A 21,514-nucleotide genomic window follows, 5' to 3' on the forward strand; every position below is an offset into this window, starting at 1 on the left:
AGTGCCATTTTTTTCAATATTATTAAAAATTCGGTGATGGAAAAAGTACCTTGTCGGGCATTGTCGGGAAATTCCATTTAAAGGACACGGTTATTTGGACTCTCTTCTCCCCGTTTCACGAAAAAAGCATTCCCAATTAATTCCATTACCTAAGCGGTAGGATGTGAAATATTACTAACTATATAAATAGTCACACGCACAATTTGCCTTCTAAACGTAGGTGAATCGTTATTCGTTCAGGTGGTATCTGTTGTGAATTTGAATACTTTCTATCAATGCTTTTTCTTTGTACATAGTCCATCAAATTAAGTTTATTCAGATTTTTATGGAGATCATTCACAAACATCTGACTAATGGTATTACGAAATTTTGTTCATAATTTGAATCTTCTTTAAAAAAAGTTAATTTTTGGTATATTAAATTTTTTTGTTTCATTTAAGCATGCTGTTTTTGTACGAGGTTATTTTCTAGATACCGATAGAAGGATAAAAAGGCTCACAAGAAGATATTGTTTTCACATTCTGGAAGAATTTCCTGCAATGTTTATCTAAGATAAGGTTGGCAATTTAGAAAAAGGGCTAACAGAAGAACTTAAATGCACTAAAGAAAAAGTAGCCTAATTGGATCGCAAATTAAGCAATTTTAAGATAAAAAATTCTTCAATTTGTGGTGTTACAGTCATAAAATCAAAACGTCTGAGTGCGAAGCCTTCTAACTGACACACTTTATTCCCAATAACATCGCTAGATTTGAAGAAATCAAGATTGAAGTGGAATTATTTTTTTTTATTTTGGCTCTGAATTACACTGTTAGGAGGATTAATACGATAATTATTTATTCGTATATCGTCCATAACTGCAACTACTACTACTTTACTACTCTTTGACATATAATAAAGCTTAAAAACGTGCAAAATAATTTTGACCAGGAATTTGGTCTAGTTACGCCACTGTGCGGCGTTGAATTTCGCGTTGATTTCATCGTCATCGCCAACACGCTTCGTTGAATTCAACGTTAGTCTTGTCGGAATTTTTTATGTTGAAATTGGTTTAAAGAGGTTTATTATGTCTATAGTTTTACAACAAGAGATTTTAAATTCTGAAATAAATGTAGTATTTGTGAATGTTATTGTACAAATATTGGATCCCGTGCGCATAACTTTAAATTGCGCGCGGAGACCTTCTTTCGCGGAGGCGAAAAATTCGTCTGTTGGCATACTGCGTCAGGGGATCATTTAATTTTCTCTTGTTTTTCACGTCCAGGTCGGATCTGGCTTGGTGTCCGCGATCAGATGTTCTTCCCTACTTCTTGCACTTATTGTTGACCAGTGTAAATCCGTCGTCATTGTTATTATCTTCCTTGCCGATGTTACTTATAGTTGATTTTGGGGTGCTGGATGTTTCTTTTGCTGTTGTCATTATGATGTGAACAGCTGCCACAAATTTGGTTACCGTTTGTGGTTCAGGTATTGGTATTGAAAACTCAGGTTTGAGTTGGTTTGCCGTAGATGAGTTCGGCAATCGGTTGATCCTCTGCACCTTCCGCGCAAGGTTGTTCATGGTGTGCTGTCTGATTACAATACTTGCACGTAGGAGATTGCCCCTCATGGGTACATAGCGTAGTTTGTTTGATTGTAGTTCCGTGAGTTTTGAGTTTTATTGTCAAGTAGGTGGTTACAGGCCTTTCAATCCGCATCCTCATTAGAAAAAACGCCTTCAAGAGTACACGGGAAGAAGTTTCTCCAAGTATCAGGTGTAACGGATTCTACTTCTCCGTAATGCGACATGCGTTTTGCAATTGGATCGTGAGGGGCCCGCGGTGTTAGGTCATGTAGCCTTACGTCTATATAATCATTTTCAATATTGTATATGAGAATCTTAATGCCAACGTTGTCACTTTCAACCACGTGTTTTAAGTTGTTCTGTAAAACGAAACGATCGGTTTGTGCTAACGTCACAGACCATCAGACATAACACTCGAAACCAATGCTTTGTCCGCTTTAACGGTCATTTTAAATATCTGTACTTGGGACTGTGGCCGCATTTGCGATAATAGCGGCACTGATATATGAACAAGCATGCGGGGGATAGACCAATGACGAAAAATTGTTCCCAAGTGTGAGGGGTAACACTCTAGTAAATGAGTATTTGGGACCGAGCATACAAAGTTGAGCTAGTGTTCTGAGAAAATGAGTGGATCGATATTTTTAGAGAAATTTCCTCATAGTGTTATGTCTGTTAGTCTGTGCTAACGTGATGATACTGCTAACGTGATGATACTGAAGGTTGTAACCCGTCAGGGTAACAATTTAGCACTGGGTGGAAATATACCATTTTTGGGTATACACTCCGTAGAGTGTATTTGTTGACATAAAATTATGCTCACCGCTGTTCGGTACCGTTCACTTTTTCTTGTAAATTTTTGTATAGTTTCACGTTTCTGAACGGTTTTGTGCATACCGATAGATGTAGTAATTTTTGTTGTGCAATTGTAGATAAATAATATAGGGATTAGATAGGCCACCGCTCTCCTCTTGCTGCAAAAGTATTGTGATTAGGCTGTATCATAACGATGACAGCTATGCGGCGGTGCGGTTTTTTTGGTGTTTAACGTTTTGTTTTGGTCGTGAGGAAGGCGGTCATCGAGTTTTTAGAGAGATAGTGACAGACCACAGACAAAGACAGACGTCCTCGTTACACCAGTTCGGTACACTTTCCAACCACAATAGCCGTAGTACGAAGTGCACGTGTGCTACGGAAAGTTATCCGTCGTAAAGTGGTTTGGGCGTTCGTTTATTTTGTGGTGCTGGATCGCCTTCAGGGGAAGCATCATCAAGGAGTTTTCGCATCCCCGGCTAACCGCAAAGGATCCAGACGCACCAATCCGCCCTCGCTGGGAAGGATAAGCCGACGAGCCATGCTCTCCTTCCCAACTAATAGCCAAGGAAGGCGAAGCAGGGTGAACAACGGCTCCTTCTGGGAAGAACACTGCGATATCTTCCGGGATTCTTTGCGTGGAGCAAAGAATCTGGCTTTTCGTCACCACCGTCGCTAGGGAGGTGCTGACATAGGAGCAAAGCTCACCTCCTTGGCTAATTGTTAAGGACCGCTGCCGGAGCAGCCAACGACCAAAGGAGAACGCGGCCGTTGTTGTCCCGGCCAGTAGAAAGAAAGAAATCGTCCGCCTTTCCATCATCGTCAGCAGCAACGGACGAAACGACCAGCAGGGGAGAGTGTAAAAGAATAAACGGTAAAGTTGAAATTTATTTGTTTGTTTACTTGTTTTGTTGTACACGAAAATCCGAAATTCTGTAGAGGCACCTAGGCCGCCCTGAAAAGAAGAGTCCGCAGGGCAAATTTATATAAGAACCCGAGTAGTGGGCAAACTTACATAAGACTTACGTAAGCTAAAGTTGAAATTTTACCTTCAGAAGGTATTACACTTCACAGAACCTCGGTTGTATTGAACAAAATTTAAAGTCAACGATCGCGGTGTTGGGTCGGATTAGCGCTTTTTCCTCAAATTTACTAATGATGACAAGAATAATCCGATGTTTACTTTGTTCTCGATACAATATACAATGCATACTAGATCGAGAGCCTGTTGTTCGCTTCGCTCGATTATAGGTCTGACTGCGCCAAAGGTAGAAAGTAGACTGGGAGCATTCTTATCGTAAGTATAGATGCAAAGAAGTAAAGTCTATTTATACTGTATTGCGCGTCTCCGCGGCCAGTAGACGTCTCTATTGCAATGTTCATACTAGTTAGGTCTTGCAAACGGGACGATTGAGCATTTACTCGAGTAAAAGGGTTTCAGCACGAAGAACAACACTTTTTTAGACGATTTTTTTTGGAACTTTACGTGAAGCGAATTGATCAAAACTTTTGTACATTATAGTATACTATTTTAATAACATGCTGTAATTTTTCTATGCAAAAATATCGACAAACGACTGGGTGACGAAGCTTTTTGTAGAACGTTTCTGGAAAAACATGATTTGCGGTGTTACCTGCCACACAGACTAACAGACATAACACTCAAAAACAAAGCTTCTTCCGCTTTAACGGTCATTTTAAATATATGGGTCATTCCACGCGAAGTGATCAAAAAAAGATGCAAACTTGAAATCGACCTTCACGGATTTAAACAAAATTTGGAGGAATTTTTCATCTAGGGCCAATATAAAAAAACCCAAATCTTTGTGTCAATTGAAATATATTTGTAGTTGGGACTGTGGCTACATTTGAAATTATGGCGCCACTGACATATGAACAAGCATATGGGGGATACACCACTAGTGAAAAATTGTTCCCAAACCTGAGGGGTAACCCACCAGTAAATGTTTGGGACTGCGAATAAAAGGTGGAGCTAGTGTTCTAAGAAAATTGTCGGATCGATGTTTTTTGACAAAATTCCCTAATAGTGTTATGTCTGTTAGTCTGTACCCGCCATTCTAAAACTACTTAACCGATTTCTTTCAAACTTTGCATACACATTCTATATTAAAAATACCTAACCCTTATGTTGAGTTTTTGAGATAAATTTTAAATAAATTTTTTTACTAATTTCAAATAAAAATTAGTATATTTCACGAAAAATTTCTCCTTTATATGAGTAAACACCCTTTTAAATTGAGCTTGCTTGTACTTTGGATAGCTGGAATCTTGTTTTGTAACTCTGCTTACGCTGCTTTACCGGATCTCGCCGAATAATGTAACTTTTTTATCCTTCAATTTTGGAATAAAGTGTTAAAAAATGTATTTTTAAAGTTGGTGCAATACACAGCTACACGACTATTTTCAGTTAGTTTTAAGCTGAGCTTATACAAATGGTTGTATTCAACTATGTTTGAAAGAATATTGTCTCATTTATTACAGTCATCATCATTAGAAAGCGATATTGCTGGATATATAATAAAAACTGTTTAAAAACCCCTTAAAATATCACAATTTTGCATCCATGCAAAAATTATGTAGCAATTTTTGACATACTCCTATACTTTTAAATATGTATGAGAAAAATAATTAAAAAAATAGCTAAAAAAATTTGGTTGTTGGCCAGTTACTCCTTTGTGCGTCGTTATATTGCATACTATGGAGACGCATGATATTTCACGCGATTCTAAAATACCGAGTGTTTCCTTTCACCTTGCCTCCAATTAAATATTACTCAGGCGATTTTTGTTATAACGGTATTTCAGAACTTTAAAACCAATCGTTTGTCAGTTGACTATTCAGCCAGTGAAAACGTATTCCTTTTAGATTCCATAAGATAAACCAAACATTAAATTCTGATCTCTTCCCACGAAACCCGACTGTGCGCAGCATCTCATTTCCTCTTCCTACCATAATTCTCAACCGAAGCACGAAACCCTCAACGAGGAGAGGCTTGGGATAAGCGCACTTTATAATGCTTTATTTAGACGATATCCTGTTTAAATTATCACACTTCTCGGTTGGTTCCGCTCGGAAAAGTGTTTCAGTTGAACCTCGGAAGCTCAATCTGTGTGGACGTGTTTTCACCGGTCGTGGCTTGTCCTCTACTTTAGAGGGTTGTGAGTGGCAATACAAGGAACGGATCACTAGAGGTTAGAATTAATTCTGTGAGCCTGGGCGAGTTTTAATAACTTGTCCGTGTGAAGTGGATATAACCGTGAAAGTGAAACATTCCGCCGCATCAACCACGCAATGAAAGGGATTACTGGGCTAAAATATGTGCTTCTTGTAATCATCTGTGCGCTGTTCAGAGGTATGACAAATATTCTGTTTTAAATTTTATTGCAACATAAAAACTTTTTTTATTCTGAAAATTTTAAATGCCATCCTAGAACTAAGCTCTTGATCGAAGGTATTAAACCTAACCGCAAAAATCTGTTAGTGTAAACTTTTGGTATGGTTTTAAACCGCTTTCCAACCAAAAAGAGGATGTGAGGTCGAACGATCTCCTGCGGTCGTTAACTACGATGAATCAGTTTCGGTGTTATCCCGTTAACCGTTATGTGTCCGACGCGGTACCCGGGTACCTTTTCAGGTTTCAATTAATGAAATTCCAATGTTTCATCCATAGCTGGAAATTGAAACGTTGTGACATCTTAGAACTTCACTAAGTCAAGTTTTTGGGTTAATAATATTGTTGATATAGTAAGGGGGAGTGAGGAAGGGCTCCTGATTTTTTTACTACGTAACAGGCCAACGGGGTTTTCCGGGTACCCACAAAACTGAAATGCCAATAACTAAGGCAATTTCCAACCGATTTCGATACTTATTGGTGTTTTGGATTCAGGAACTCATCCACTTTTAGCCTTCTTAAAAATTATTCGGTTTACTTCATTCAGTTCCCAGGAACCCGGATTTCTGGAAGCATGTGCCAATGCTGGCATACTATGGGTATCAAAATTCTTTGAATTGCTTCAGTATCCCGTGGTTTTGGAACCATTTGGTGATTTGACCACGGAAGAGACATTCCGGAGCAGGTTCCCGTGAGGTCGAGAGTGGCCATTCTCAGGTCAAATTGCCATATGGTCCCGTAATAATAAATAACAGACTTCCGAGACAATTTGAAGAGTTTTGGCATGCATATTGCTGGGAAAAACATGTAACAAATTGTCCCAAATTACTCTATCCCCCCTCTCCTATTACGTAACAAATTCCTTGAAATTTTTTTTTCTTCAGTAAAAACATGTTACGTAACGTTCTAGCTTACCCCCCCCCCCCCCTCCCCCATATGTAACAACATGCCGCAATTTGTCGGACACCGTTCTCCCTAAAAGAGTTACGTATTTTATGAATGGTCCCTTATACGGCCGGAATTCGACTCGATTTTTTGAATGTGAATATCTGCTGTTGAACTGAATGAAAAAAATCTGTTTTTACGCTATGTGATTGGAAAACCATTTTGTAACTAATTCTGTAAAATGCACAATAAGTACAAATAATGGATATACCGTCGTGCGGGGCTACTTTGGATATATGGGGCTACTTTGCACACTTTAGTTTTTCAATATTTACTATCAGACGCGCTTTTATTAGTTTTATTATACCTTTGACATTTGTAGAGCCATGTCTTTTAAACATGTTGCATATGCCCTTTCTCATTTTTCTTAATACTGTTTAACAAAACAAACAAAACACTTCAAGGATCGATAAAAGTGATTGGAGGCTCGTAAAATAAGACTGCTCAACAAAACAGAGAATCTTAAGTGTACCGAGACCACATACTGTTTTTCGGAAAGAAGAAGAAAAAAGATGAAAAATGGCGTTTCCGTTTGTTTCTAGTATGTCAGGATCGGGTTTTGTGAGCATTTGAAGGTTTTTGTGTCCTTAAAAAAGTTGTTTTTGATATCATTATCATATTATGTTCTGATATTATGTTCTGTTTTGCTCCGTCTTCTCAACATCGACATTCGTCGATGTAGTCTTCGTTCCTACTCTTTTGTTCGACTTCCCGTGTCTCGTACTAATTATGGTAAGAATGAACCCGTCAATAGTATGTGTAGAGTCTTTAACCAATGTTATAACGTGTTTGATTTCAATTTGTCTCGCTCTGCTCTTAAGAAATTGTTTTCGCGTGTCCTTTCTCGTACTTAATAGAGCTAGCCTAAGATCTTTATAAATGTTATGAATGTGCTGTATTAGTAAACTAGTGTTTAAGGAGTGTTAAATTTAAGCAGTGTTTTAGTGTTAATTTTTGTATCATTTGGTTTTGTTAACTGTTGGTACTTTGAAAAGATGGAGGTTTTGTGCCTACGGGAGAGGGAGTGTTGAGAATCCACTCCCGCGGGCTTTTCCCTCTCAATAAAGATAAAGATAAACAACTTTACCGAAGATACCAAGCCTCTAAATAATGTTTTGAGTTTATTCTACGTAATTATGTCCAAGAGAATTAATTACTAAAATGGCTTTGTTTTCAAGAGATGCTCTGTATTATGTTGTATAATTTCTTTGAAGACATTGAACCTCCAAAGTTAATAGTTGCGCAATAATGTGATCTTGGCCGTGAAAAATACTGGTTTCGAACCTAAATTTCAGAATTCTTGACATAAAAAGTGCCTAACTTGAGAACGTGGCCTTGTGTACTAATTACGCCATCAATTTGGCACTCAAATATACGTCATAAATAGCCCCTTATTTCACCTTTTTTAATTTTACGAAATTTTCAATCCCACCGTGTGGCTATTTTTATAATTGATAATTCAGAAAATATTTAAATGCTCTTGAAAACCTATTCTGACATACTAGAAATAAACTGATATTGTCATTTTTCATCATTTTCCTTTTTTCTATGCGAAAAACAATATGTAGTCTCAACCCATTCAAGTTTTTCTGACAAGTAACGTTGTAAATGTTAAATTAAAATGCATCCCTTATTTTAGAAAATGCGATAAATACGTGATGCTTTATTGTTGAACATGCCTCCTACAGGACATTTCATGTGAAGATTCCCTCTCGAGAGGAGTGGTTGTCTGGCTTTATGGAAAGACAACAACAAACGCAAGTGGTTTGTTACACTGACGGTTCTCTGATGGAGGGACGTGCTGGTGCTGGTGTCTACTGTCGTGAAATGAGATTGGAACAATCTCACTCACTAGGTAGATACTGTACTGTATTCCAAGCAGAAATCTTTGCGATTATGTGCGGGGTGCAATCGGCCCTTCAACTGAGTTTGTCCGGCAGAGTTATAAACTTCTGCTCCGATAGTCAGGCTGCAATCAAGGCTCTTAGCTCAGACAAATCCCGGTCCAAGCTAGTGATCGCGTGCCGAACCCAAATCGAAGAACTAAGCATTGTCAACACTATCTACCTTGTCTGGGTGCCCGGACATTGCGGTATTACTGGAAATGAATGGGCTGACGAATTGGCCAGGGCAGGTTCAGCGATTGACTTCGTTGGTCCTGAGCCCGCGCTGCCAATTTCGACAAGTTGGATAAGGGAAAAAATACGGTCCTGGGCTTCGTCCGAGCACCGAAATTATTGGAGAAATCTACAAACGTGTCGCCAAACAAAGGCGTTTCTAGAACAACCATGCCCAGTGGTTTCGAAAAATCTCTTACATTTTTCGAAGCTCCACTGCGGCATGCTGACCAGGGCTTTAACCGGCCACTGCAAACTCAATTATCACATGGCAACTATTCAGCGCGCTGAGTCTTTTTCATGTGATCTTTGTGAATCCGACTACGGAACCTCATATCATCTGATATGCAACTGTCCAGCGGTAGCGCACTTGCGATTTCGAGTCTTCAGCCGTCCTTATATAGACTAAACCATGTTTGGTCGACTGAAACTCAGAGACATACTAAAGTTTCTTATCCAATGTGGTAAAGAGCTTTAGGCTTATTCGCAGGCAAGTTAAACTACTTGTGAGTTTAACTTACCTGTTGTTTATTTTTGTTTTGTGTTGTTATTTTTCCCACCCTTCCAATTCTACTTCCCCACACCTCCTTGTCCTTTCCTTCCGCTCAGGAAATGATGAAAACACACGGCAAGGCACAAATCCCCGACTATGTCCGGGGAACGTGCCATTTGAGCCAATATATTCTGATTCCTGATTCCTGATAGAAAATGCGATAAATACGTGATGCTTTATTGTTGAAAATGCCTCTGATATCAGTGTAGATTAATGATATTTCAATGAAAGTAAATAAAACCGGTTAATTTTTTTTATATCGAATTCAAGAAGTGTACAAAGTAAAAAAATATTTTTGAACTCTATATCAACAACTTTTTTATGTGTGAACCAATTCTGCTCATATTTGGCATAAATAATACATACACGATGACGATAAATCTGTGCTGATATGATACAAATCTATCAATTATTAAAGGAGTTATAGTTCGTCAAAATTGAAAAATTGATGAAAAGTGCGCACGACGGTAATGGATTGATTTAGCTCTCATTCGATTCCCCGCCCCTTTTGCGTTGAACGTAAACGTAATCCTGCTCCGTTCGTGCCTGTTTCCAGTTGACTGAATCCATTGTTTATTGAGAAAAAGTCACTACTCCGAGTGTGTAGTGACTTTTTCTCAGTAACCGATGAATTCAGTCAACTGGAGACTGACACGAACGGAGCAAGATTGTGGCTTTCCTGCACCTTTACCGCGTCCAGACATAGCGAAAAAAAAACAAACTACAAAACTCGGCGTCGTATGCAAGTCAACTAACAATTTTTGTAGTAATTTCTATCCCTCCTCGCGGATCGAGTGATAGAGATTGCCAGGTACCCACATTTACCTCAACGTCAACAAATACCCCAAGGAAGGCACCTGGTACCGTTAATGTTTCTGATATACTTCAGTTATGTACATCTAATAATGATGATTATAGAAGGAAGAGTATGTGTGTAATTGTCCCTTTACGACTGATCTGTGTTTTTACTCGTGTGATATGGTCACCCTATGTTATACCATTTCCATAATATTACTAAATTTTCATCGTATTAATTGCATATTAGAGATATTATCAAACTATGTCATATTCGAAAGTCTGTTATAAAGAACCATAGGTTCGACATCCGTAAAATACCTCACAGTTTTCTGTTAAATTTGTTTCAAATTTATTATGGGAACCCGGAGCTCTTCGGACCTACCTAAGCAAATCGCCCTTTTAGGTTGATAGATGTGAAAGAATTTATCGGTCAGAGATCCAAATTGTTAGTTTGATACCTCAGCTACATTTTGGTGCCATAAAAATTAGTTTACACCACTCCATGGCAGCACTAGGCGACGATTTGCAAAACTCTACGTACCATCCTTTTACAATGGCTCGGGTAACTCAGACCGTCAATTATTTTTTGCAATAGATTTTTTTCCTATGAAATATTTATTGCAAAAACTTCTTAAGAAGCAAAAAAAAAAAATAAATTGCGTTACAAATCTCAATCTGATTAGTCACAGCTATCGATTGGCGCATCATGTATTTTTATTTTCTTTGTTGTGGCGTGAGAAATCGTGTGCCTAGCCGCAAGCCGTTGAGCGGTGGTTGATGGAATAGGGGGTCCGAATAGCCCCTTACGCTCTTTTATTAAGACCCGTTGTTTTTTATTCATTAAGACAATCTGTGAGATGAATGCTCACAAATACAAATTTCGCACAAAAGTGGTGAGCTTCTTGAAAATATCTGTGTTTTCACCAAAACAAAAATCATTCCATACAATAGGAGCCTCAAGCTTTCTAAAAAACGTGCTTGTTTATTTACTTTTTTTGTTGCTTTAATCACGCTTTACCCATTATAATAATTTTAGTTTTTAGGATGAAACACAATGCATCTCCTTTCTAAAAAACCAAAGAAATGGATTCAGCTATCAGAATTAATGTTTTAGAATAGAGGTTTCACGAATATGTGCAACAGTCAGAAAGCCTTACGATTTTCTGAGAAATTGAGAGGGTCCGAATTACCACGAATTAATAGCCCCGGCCCCTCTAAATATTGCACAGATTTGGCTACCTGTTCATTTCATTCATAAATGACGATAAAGTGGAGCAGCGCACTAATGCATATTATTCCAGGATGGCCGACCTTTGCGCTTTCTCAATTGAACTTTAATTTCATCTTATAAATATTTTAATCGTCGATTATGCACTTTGTGTATGCCATGCTATTTGAATTGTGAAAAGCTTCGAAAACACTCGTTAGAGTGAAGGTAAATCTACTTTTACATTCGCCGCTCACACTGACTCATACCATGTGCACCTTTTGCCTCTTTTCATTAATTCATTCAGCGATGAAGTACTCTCTATTGATGCCAATACGACATATTTTATAGCAGGATAATATGAAAAAGCGAACTCTTTTGTTTCTCGTGTTATGTATGTATGCATCGAGATACAGGACACAGCACCGGATAAAAATATTGGTAACAATCGACAAGATGTTGTGTAATTATTATGATCTGACCAACATCTTTCATATCCATATATTTTTTATATCCTTAGCAGGTCATTGCCTCTGGTTCCCAAAGGCGTTGTGTATCTAACCAACTTTTGATTGACGCCCCTGTATGTTCTCTTCATATTTTCGTTTTGACTATAGAGGTTTTCACCAAAGAATCATTTTTTTTCTTTTTTGGGTTAGGGATATGTCTTACCCTATGTGCGAGAGTTGGGAACCCAGGTGACCTGCGTACAAAACAATCGAATTATCAACTACGCTATGGCTGCCCCCTTCTTCACATTTGAAATGGTCCATGCGAGGTGAATATATAACTCCACAAAAATCGACTATCTTTCATACACCAAGGCAGACAGACTACAGTGTCAGTTGAAATATAAAACAGGACCCGAACGATATAATCGGTGTCAGGGCAGGAATCCCAAAGGCTGTGGCATGATGCTGTCGTTGCCTACCGTGGCTATTTATACGTAACGGTTTTGCGGTGGCTTATATTTTTACGCTCTAAAAGGATTGTGGAAAAGGGGTTAAGGCTTCAGACAGGACACTGCTCTTTCAGATACACCATGTCAACATACATGTTTACGTACGTATAGCTTCTTCTTGGAGCATAGGTATACCACATGCTCGAGGATTTTCCAACATAAACATACTACAACCTGTCTGGATTAGCAACGTCTGACTAAAAAGGTATATTGCCAGGAGGCTTGGAAATTTTGGTTACGGTTTTGGCAGGGATATAGAGATGCTATGATAAATTTTGCCGTTTACGGAAATTAAAATTTAAACTAGTTTCCCGATTGCAGTTTAGATTTTCTCTCACTCCACTGATTTTTACACGCTATATGTGGAACGTATCGATGGGTTTGTTCTTGCGATCCTGAATACACATGGGAGCAGAAAACATCTGTTTAATCAATTTTCTTGGACGAAGTTTTCAATTTTCTTTTCGTGTATAGCATTTGCTTGATGAAGAAACAACATTTGTCACATACGGTGTTTTCCCCTAGCAGGACCACAGTTCACTGAACGACATTTTCCTTTTAATTTTCAACTATTATGTTGTTTTTTCCCTTTATTTAATACATAGATACAGAGTTTAATTACATACAAATGACAAAGCTCCCATCGGTTTTACCATCACACAGCCGAATTCCAACAAAACACTAGACAACTATTATGTTGTTGTAACATATGACTGAATTGTGTGTCCTAAACAGTGATGACGTATCTAGTATAAGTAGCATTTTTGATTCTCTTCAAAAGTTCAATGTTTACGAATTTGTATTGAGAACTTGAACCAACATTTTGGAATTTTGTTGATGATTGATTTAATAAGCTACACGATACTAAATAAACAGCTTAACACTTCATAATGATTTACAAAAACAAGTATTAAAGGAAGGGTTATATACACATGTTTACACTACTGGATTATTTTCCGGTTGTCCCATGGAGCCGCCTTTGAAAACATTTTAAACATAAAGGTTGTACTGAATACCCTTAAGTCTACGTTGTATTTTATTAATGATCTTAATGAAGTATTGAGATAGTAGGTATTAAGATGGGCAAAAGCCAATTTCAGTGAAACCACAAGTGCATTTTTCGTAAATTATCATAAAAATCCTATATCTTGTCGACCCGACAATACAATACAATACAACACAATACAATACAATACAACACAATACAATACAATACAATACAATACAATACAATACAATACAATACAATACAATACAATACAATACAATACAATACAATACAATACAATACAATACAATACAATACAATACAATACAATACAATACAATACAATACAATACAATACAATACAATACAATACAATACAATACAATACAATACAATACAATACAATACAATACAATACAATACAATACAATACAATACAATACAATACAATACAATACAATACAATACAATACAATACAATACAATACAATACAATACAATACAATACAATACAATACAATACAATACAATACAATACAATACAATACAATACAATACAATACAATACAATACAATACAATACAATACAATACAATACAATACAATACAATACAATACAATACAATACAATACAATACAATACAATACAATACAATACAATACAATACAATACAATACAATACAATACAATACAATACAATACAATACAATACAATACAATACAATACAATACAATACAATACAATACAATACAATACAATACAATACAATACAATACAATACAATACAATACAATACAATACAATACAATACAATACAATACAATACAATACAATACAATACAATACAATACAATACAATACAATACAATGCAATACAATACAATACAATACAATACAATACAATACAATACAATACAATGCAATACAATACAATACAATACAATACAATGCTAGTTAAAAAAAGGAAAATGAGAATTATAACACACATAGAATTTAGTACAATAAATTCCTGGAAAATCAAAAATTCCTTAACTTTGCAATCGAAATCTGCAACCACTTCGGTGAATGTGGCAGACATGAAGCAAATAGAATCATGACCAGCACGGAAAGAGTTCCTATGTTGCCACTGCAAAAAGCTGCGTTGGCATAGCTCACGTTCGGTTGCATACTTGTAGAGACATAATCGCTTCGAAGAAGCCTCAACAAGAAGAATCTCAGCCACGAAAACAGTGTGGGCTCCACTCGTTAAATTTATTGGAGATGTTGAACATGGATCCCATCTGGCGGTTTGCCTTGTTAACCGTTATGTATCCGACGCGGTACCCGGGCAATGAAATATATATAGGTGTGGCAGAACACACGGTTTGCTAGTGTTGGCAACCAAAAATATGTAAACAATCCAGAAGCACATCGGGTCGACGTCATAGCGGTCACACGATTCAATGGGAGCGAATCGACCGCTATGACGAAAGCAAGTCGATTTATACTGTGATCACTCACACCACTCATGTAAGATTCATCTTACGAATACCAAAGTGCCATCTTTGCCAGACCTGTATATACGACATTGGTACCCGGGTACCTTTTTAGTTTTCAATTAATGAAATTCCTATGTTTTATCCATAGCTGGAAATTGAAGATTTGTGACTTCTTTGAACTTCACTAAGTCAAGCTTTTGGGTTAATAATATTGTTGATATAGTAAGGAGGGGAGTTAGGAGGGTCTCCTGAATTTTTTTACTACGTAACAGGCCGACGTGGGTACCCGGGTACCCACAAAACTGAAATACTAAGGTAATTTCCAACCGCTTTTGATGATTTTGGGTGTTTTGGATTCAGGAACTCATCCGCTTTTGGACTTGTTAAAAATGAATCGGGCTACTTCATTCGGTTCCCGGCAATCCGGATTTCCGGAAGCAGGTTCCAGTACTGGGATACTATTTGTGAACTTCAATGGAATACTAGCAATATGGGTATTAAAATTCTTAAAATTGCATCATTAGGCTGTATTTCGTGGTTTTGGAACCATTTGATGATTTGACCCCGGAACGGACATTCTGATCACTACAGTGAGAACTTAATATTTTAAACACCGTTGGGACTTTTGGTAAATTGTGGGAATGGATTTTTAAGTGATCTCTTAGTGAGGAGCTTATAATTGACAAATCATGTCAATATTAAATAAAATATCTGCATGGAAACATCCACATAAAACTTATGTAAAAAGGCATTTTCCGTTGGTCTCTAGAAGGCCAGGATCAGCTTTTATGAGTATTTGATTTTTTTTGTGCTATCGATTATCTAAATAGCCATCACGTAGGATTGGAAATGAAGAAAATTTAAAAAAATCGATTTAGTGACAATTTTTAATGTACATTTGAGTACTGAATTAAATGGCGTAATACAATTTCGTATGCAAGGACTCGTTCTTATGTTATGAATTTTATTAGAAAAGTAAAATAAATGCTCGAAAACAGTTTTTACGCTCAATATCATATAGCTTCGAAACAGTCAGCTTTAGAGGTTTAGTATTTTCGAAGAATTTTGCAACGTTAAACATCTTCTGATAAAATAATTTTGGTGAACAATCCTCCCAGATGGATGCATTAATTCTTCAAACAAATTTAGTCTCGAAAAACTTGGTGCCTTCAGTAAAGTTTTCGAGAATTTTATTACAAATAACGTGGCTGAAGATATGAATGCTCCATATAATCAGGGTATCGAGATATATTTGCTATTTGCGAAAAAGAACCTTCAAAATCAATTATTCTAATATTACTGTATATGATCAATCTCTTCTGCTGTTAATAAACAACAAAATAAACATGTTTTCCAAGCCATGAGTCTTTGAAGCTACAGTAACATTGAAGAAAACTGGATTTAAGAATAATTACATAAATAGAGCGTTCATATCTTCAATAAAAATGTTTTAAATGAAATTCGCAAAAACTTTGCTGAAGACATCAAGCCTTTTACTACTTTTTTGAAGAGTTGATCTTTCATAATTATTTCTAGGAGGATTTATCACAATGTATGTATGTCTGAAGATGTGTTATTTTATATTCGAAAACTTGTTGCTAAACTTCCACTTAAATAATTTAGTTAAAAATTAGTCTAAGACCGCGTTGTCTTTTGCTGTATCAAGAAGTTGTCTCCAGTTCACTCAGTCCATGGCTTTTTGTCTCCTCGCAGAGCACCCGCTTAACACACTTTTTATAGATGGGACATACTACTTCCTCCATCCAATCCTCCGGTAAAATCTGTTTCTTCCAGATCTTCAAAATCACCCAGTGGAATGCTCTAACCAACGCCACTCTTCCGTGTTTCAGCAGCTCACATGGCGGTTGATCATTGCCAGGGGCTTTATCAGTCCTCAACCGTCCGATCTCCTTATAAATCGTTGGTAGATCCGGCGCTGGGAATCTGTCGTCGGCTACGCATGTCCCTAGGCTGATTCTTGCGATACTCTCGTCTTCCACTGCTATTTCGACATTCGTCATAATACACTTATCGATCAGCTCACACTCGGTCGTGAGAAGGTCTCCATTAGTATCTCTTCATATGTCGGCCTGTGGCACGTAGCCTTTGCTCGAGCGATTTACCGATCTTCCTGAAGGGATTCTGAAATTATATTCGCACTACGGAAAGTGGGAACATTTGTGATGGCGGAGAAGAAACTTCTGTTCATTAGAACGTGGTCGATTTAGTTCTCAGTTTGTTTACCAGGTGATCTCAAAGTGACTCCAAGGTCATGCCCTTTTGGAACCCATTTAAAATGCTGATCAGCAATGCAATAGTCATATGAAATTGGTTTATGCATGCGGTGTACGGTATTACACTGCATGTATCAATACTGATTGTTTTACATTTACTATGTTTCAATTGCCGCAACGTTCTACCACAGAGAACAGACATCCATGATCGAACAAAAATATTTAAAAAACGTGTGTAAACATTTGAATTAATATACGATAAACACTAGTGCCGCCATACCAACTTATCCCAACTATTAGTCAAATCCATTCCGGAACCGTTTCGAAATCCTGAATAGATTCAGTATGGAATCTTGCTCAAATGCATCAACCTGGAATTCATACTGGAAGCACAGACTAACAGACATAACACTCGAAAACAATGCTTCTCCCACTTTGACGGTCATTTTAAATATATTTGTAGTTGGGACTGTGGCCACATTTGCAATTATGGCGCCACTGACATATGAGCAATAATATGAGGGATAGACCTCTAGTGAAAAATTGTTCCCAAACCTGAGGGGTAACCCACCAGCAAATGAGTGTTTGGGACCGTGAATAAAAGGTGGAGCTAGTGTTCTGAGAAAATTGCCGGATCGATGTTTTTGAGGGAATTCCCTCATAGTGTTATGTCTGTTAATCTGTGCTGGAAGTCCGAACCGGTTCCGGATTAGTTTGACTGGGTATAGGAATAACCGCTGTCAATTCAGTCGAACTCAGCCACAAAAAAAACATGACGACAGTAACGCACCTGGTTTGGATATCCTAACTACCTTCGAAACCGTTATAGATTTTTACACAAGTTGAATACTGAAGAAGGACGTCTGTTCTCTGTGGTTCTACTATATCGATTTTGTTAGCTATTTTCGATTTTTTCAAAAGCTCTTGGACATATTTTTTCAAAAGCTCTTGGACATGTTCTTAAGCATACTAATAGTCAGTACTGACTGTATCGATTTTGTTGGCTGTTTTCGGCAAATTGAAAATTAAGAAAAGCGAAAGCAATGAAATAGAAAGACTAATAGGTATTCTGAGATCATTAATTGACGTAAGAGCAATTTTTTGAAAGGGCGTATAATTTTTGTATACATCATTTCCTTAAAAAAATGTTGGATTACCGTATTTCATACAGCAGAACCATCTGAGGAAGAGTTACAGGGAATGAGTACTTCTGTACGATAAAAATATGCGCTGAAAAAAATGTTCGAAAAAAATCCACAAAAACAGAAAACCCATTTTGTGATTTTTTTATATTTTGTCAACAAAAACCTAAAGAGAAAAGAAACATTTTGAATGATTGCATAATGGAGAACTTATCAGTAAAAAGTTTTACTGATTGACAGACAAAACTGTAATTTTATTACAGAATTTGATTCTAAGTGTCATTTCAATTCAAAACACATTTAACAAAATTCTTCTAAAATGTGATAATTGTCGAGAAATTTGGAATTTTGCTTCAACAAAAAGAAGGGGAGTGCGAAGAAGCTCACACTTGTCCATGAGGAGGGAGATGGGGATATTGCAAAATGTTCACGTGGACACTTCTAATGATACCGTGTTATAATGCCCAAGGTTACTTTTTGTCTGTCTCAATGTCCCGGACATTATGACGCACTGTTATTTTGGAACCCATTGTGTATAGGGTTATACTCTTGGCTACAACACACACCTTCTCTCCAATTTACTACAGGTCCTAGGCAACTTGGTGGTAAACATGAAACCAGTTGGCGGAAGGTCAAAAGAAAAGCAATCATTTGGATGTAAAGTCGTCCTTAGAAGCTCCGACAGAGTGTTGGATGGCTTTGTAAAGTTGTAAACCAGTTGACACCTGTCATAATTTTTACTGCTTAAGACCCCAGTATATTAACTTTGACATCTTCTCTATATTCTAAGGAAAATTGTTATCTTCTTGGCGAGAGGCCACTATTCTCGACAAACATATGATTACGGCCTAAAAGCCAACTGTCAAAATCTACTTTGAATGGAAATTCCAGACAAACCGTTACTAGTCGAACACAGTTCACAACAGTTTATGGAAGAGAAAACTTTTCTCCTTCATTTACTACCAACATCTGTTATTGGCGTGTAACGCCAATATGTTTATGTTGCAATTAGAAATGCTTCATCAACACTATAACACTCAAAAGAGTTCACTTGTCTCTCGTTGTTTCCAGTAGAATTAAAGATGATTTGAAAAAAACAATTGATTTTAAAAAAATGTCCAATATCTTCGAAAATACTCAAAATACGACATATTATGTTAAAAATTAAGTATTTTGACGATTTAAATAACTTTGTAGAATATATGAAACTTGTACGAATGATAATTGAAAAGATATTAAAAAAAAAATTAGAGGGTTGTGTACAGGACACGAGCACGGCGACATTAAAAATGTAGCTTTTTTCAAGTGCGTGCATATGAATTTTATCTATCACACATATCGACACACGTTCTTGTTCACTCGCCTGTTTTCATATGTTACAATTTGCTATATACCCTCCCCATCAAAACATAATTTATTGAAGGTCTTTTAACGGTAATCTATTAATTAATCAAGTATCTCACTAGGTGATTGGCATTATTTGGCTGATCCATCTAGTAAAAATAGGCTGGTCTGTCCAGAAAATATATTCAAAAGAAAAGTTCCATATTGAGAGCTGTGATGAGGAAGCCCACGCCCGCCAACGGAAATATACAGATTCTCCATGAAATATGAAATTTCATTTTCCATTTAAATTTTCAATAATGTACTAATAAACTTAAGTAAACAATCTTAAGTTTAAGTATTTCTTGGTCGATTAGTGGTGGAAAAAATGAAATTATTTGATAAATTACATTTTTATGCAACGTTCGCACTACCAGTTAAAACGGGTTTTTATGCTATCTTGGTGACATTTTTCTTGTTGCTGATTATTAAAACGTGTTATAACTCTGTAGTGTAAACATTGTATTATTAAACCAATTCTGCAGCGTTTTATGTGGTAATAGGACTGACATAATTATATCTTCAGTACAGCGGTTTGTTTCATAATTTAAAACAGATTTATTTTAAAATTTAAATTAGTGTACCCAACCGTTCTATTTGTTGTATACTTTAAACCGCAATTAGAACTGTGTTTTAAATACATAGGGTAGGACAGATATTCTGACTGGATACACTGGGAAAACAATTTCAAGTCCAGTACGCAGGGGATACAGGCCGTGTAAATGAAAACCGCGTAAATTTAAAAAAACGCGTTAATGAAAACCACGTAAATTTCAAAATCTGCGTAAAAAAACCTGAGTGTACTCTCCTATATAAAATACTACGCTGCTGAACAGTGCAATAACTACAGAAGCACGTTGTCAGATGCCTTACTGATAAAAAACATATAACCGAAATATGAAACATAAAAACCAATAGGCTCTTTACCCTACGCAGCTACAAAGCGCCGTAAACATGGATTAACAAGTTACAACGCACATGCATGCATAAAAATAAATATATTTTTTTCAAACGCAACACTCTTAAGCAGCACACACCGTATTGAATTAAATCCAAACCACCCCGCCCACCCACTTTGCAAATCATTCTGACACCGTGCTGGTACCCGAAAAATCCGCACACGGCCACCGCTGCCGAAAATGCATAGCGTCTACCGCTTATTGTAGTGCCCAGACGCTGCAGCCATGATCTTACCCGTTCGACATAAGAACAAAAACTGATTCAAACGGGTACGCGTCACCTCTATTTATAAACTAACCGTATATGGTTTAGTCACTTAGGTGTGAGTGTGTGCAAATGCCAACGTTACCGAAAATCGATAGCGCTTATTGTATCGCCCGGAGATGATGTTGCTCGTATGGGATAAGAGCAACAACTGATTTAAACGGACATGCGTTGCTTCTATTTACGACTTTTCGTGTTTCATTGAGCAACTAAGCTGCCCTCTCTTGACGGCTGTGTCTGAGAAATCTGCCTCACGAATGGTAATTTTCCCGGTTTTCGTGAACTTTTTAATTTTACCAATTTCCAAAAGTCTACTTTTATTGAGGAGATATTTAATTATTACCAATATTTAAGTTAGATGTTTCTGATTCGGTTGGTGTATGAATGATTAAAATCCATCTAGTAATATCGGAGTTATAAGCGTGCAAACCTTACATAGTTTCGTTACATGGGAGATAGTTTAGATTTTAGAATGACACCTAGCCCCAGATAGTGGAGTAAGTTATTTTTAATGTCAAAATAATTTTAGGGCCATCCAAATATAACGAGCTATAACTTCTTAAGCGTTACAAGAGGAGATTTCATGCATTCAGAAAAACAATTCATGAAAGCAATCTCCTCGACTTTTTCATAGAAGTTAGCTCACCTTTTACCAAAAAAATGAGTTGAAAAATCTTACTTATACAACGATCACA

The 21,514-nt window shown here is 36.9% G+C and overlaps 1 protein-coding gene across 1 annotated transcript in view; it reads left to right on the forward strand.

The window, feature by feature from the left end:
* The first annotated feature begins 5,473 nt into the window (after positions 1–5,473).
* The window catches only part of LOC131691130 (uncharacterized), a 32,872-nt gene continuing 16,831 nt past the window's right edge, over positions 5,474–21,514 (forward strand). Inside the window, exon 1 of the mRNA XM_058977304.1 lies at positions 5,474–5,748. Coding sequence (XP_058833287.1) covers positions 5,688–5,748 — 61 coding nt within the window. The 5' untranslated portion in view covers positions 5,474–5,687. The remainder of the gene's footprint in view (positions 5,749–21,514) is intronic.

This window comes from Topomyia yanbarensis, chromosome 3, assembly GCF_030247195.1.
Source record: "Topomyia yanbarensis strain Yona2022 chromosome 3, ASM3024719v1, whole genome shotgun sequence".
Classification (NCBI taxonomy): Eukaryota; Metazoa; Arthropoda; class Insecta; order Diptera; family Culicidae; genus Topomyia; species Topomyia yanbarensis.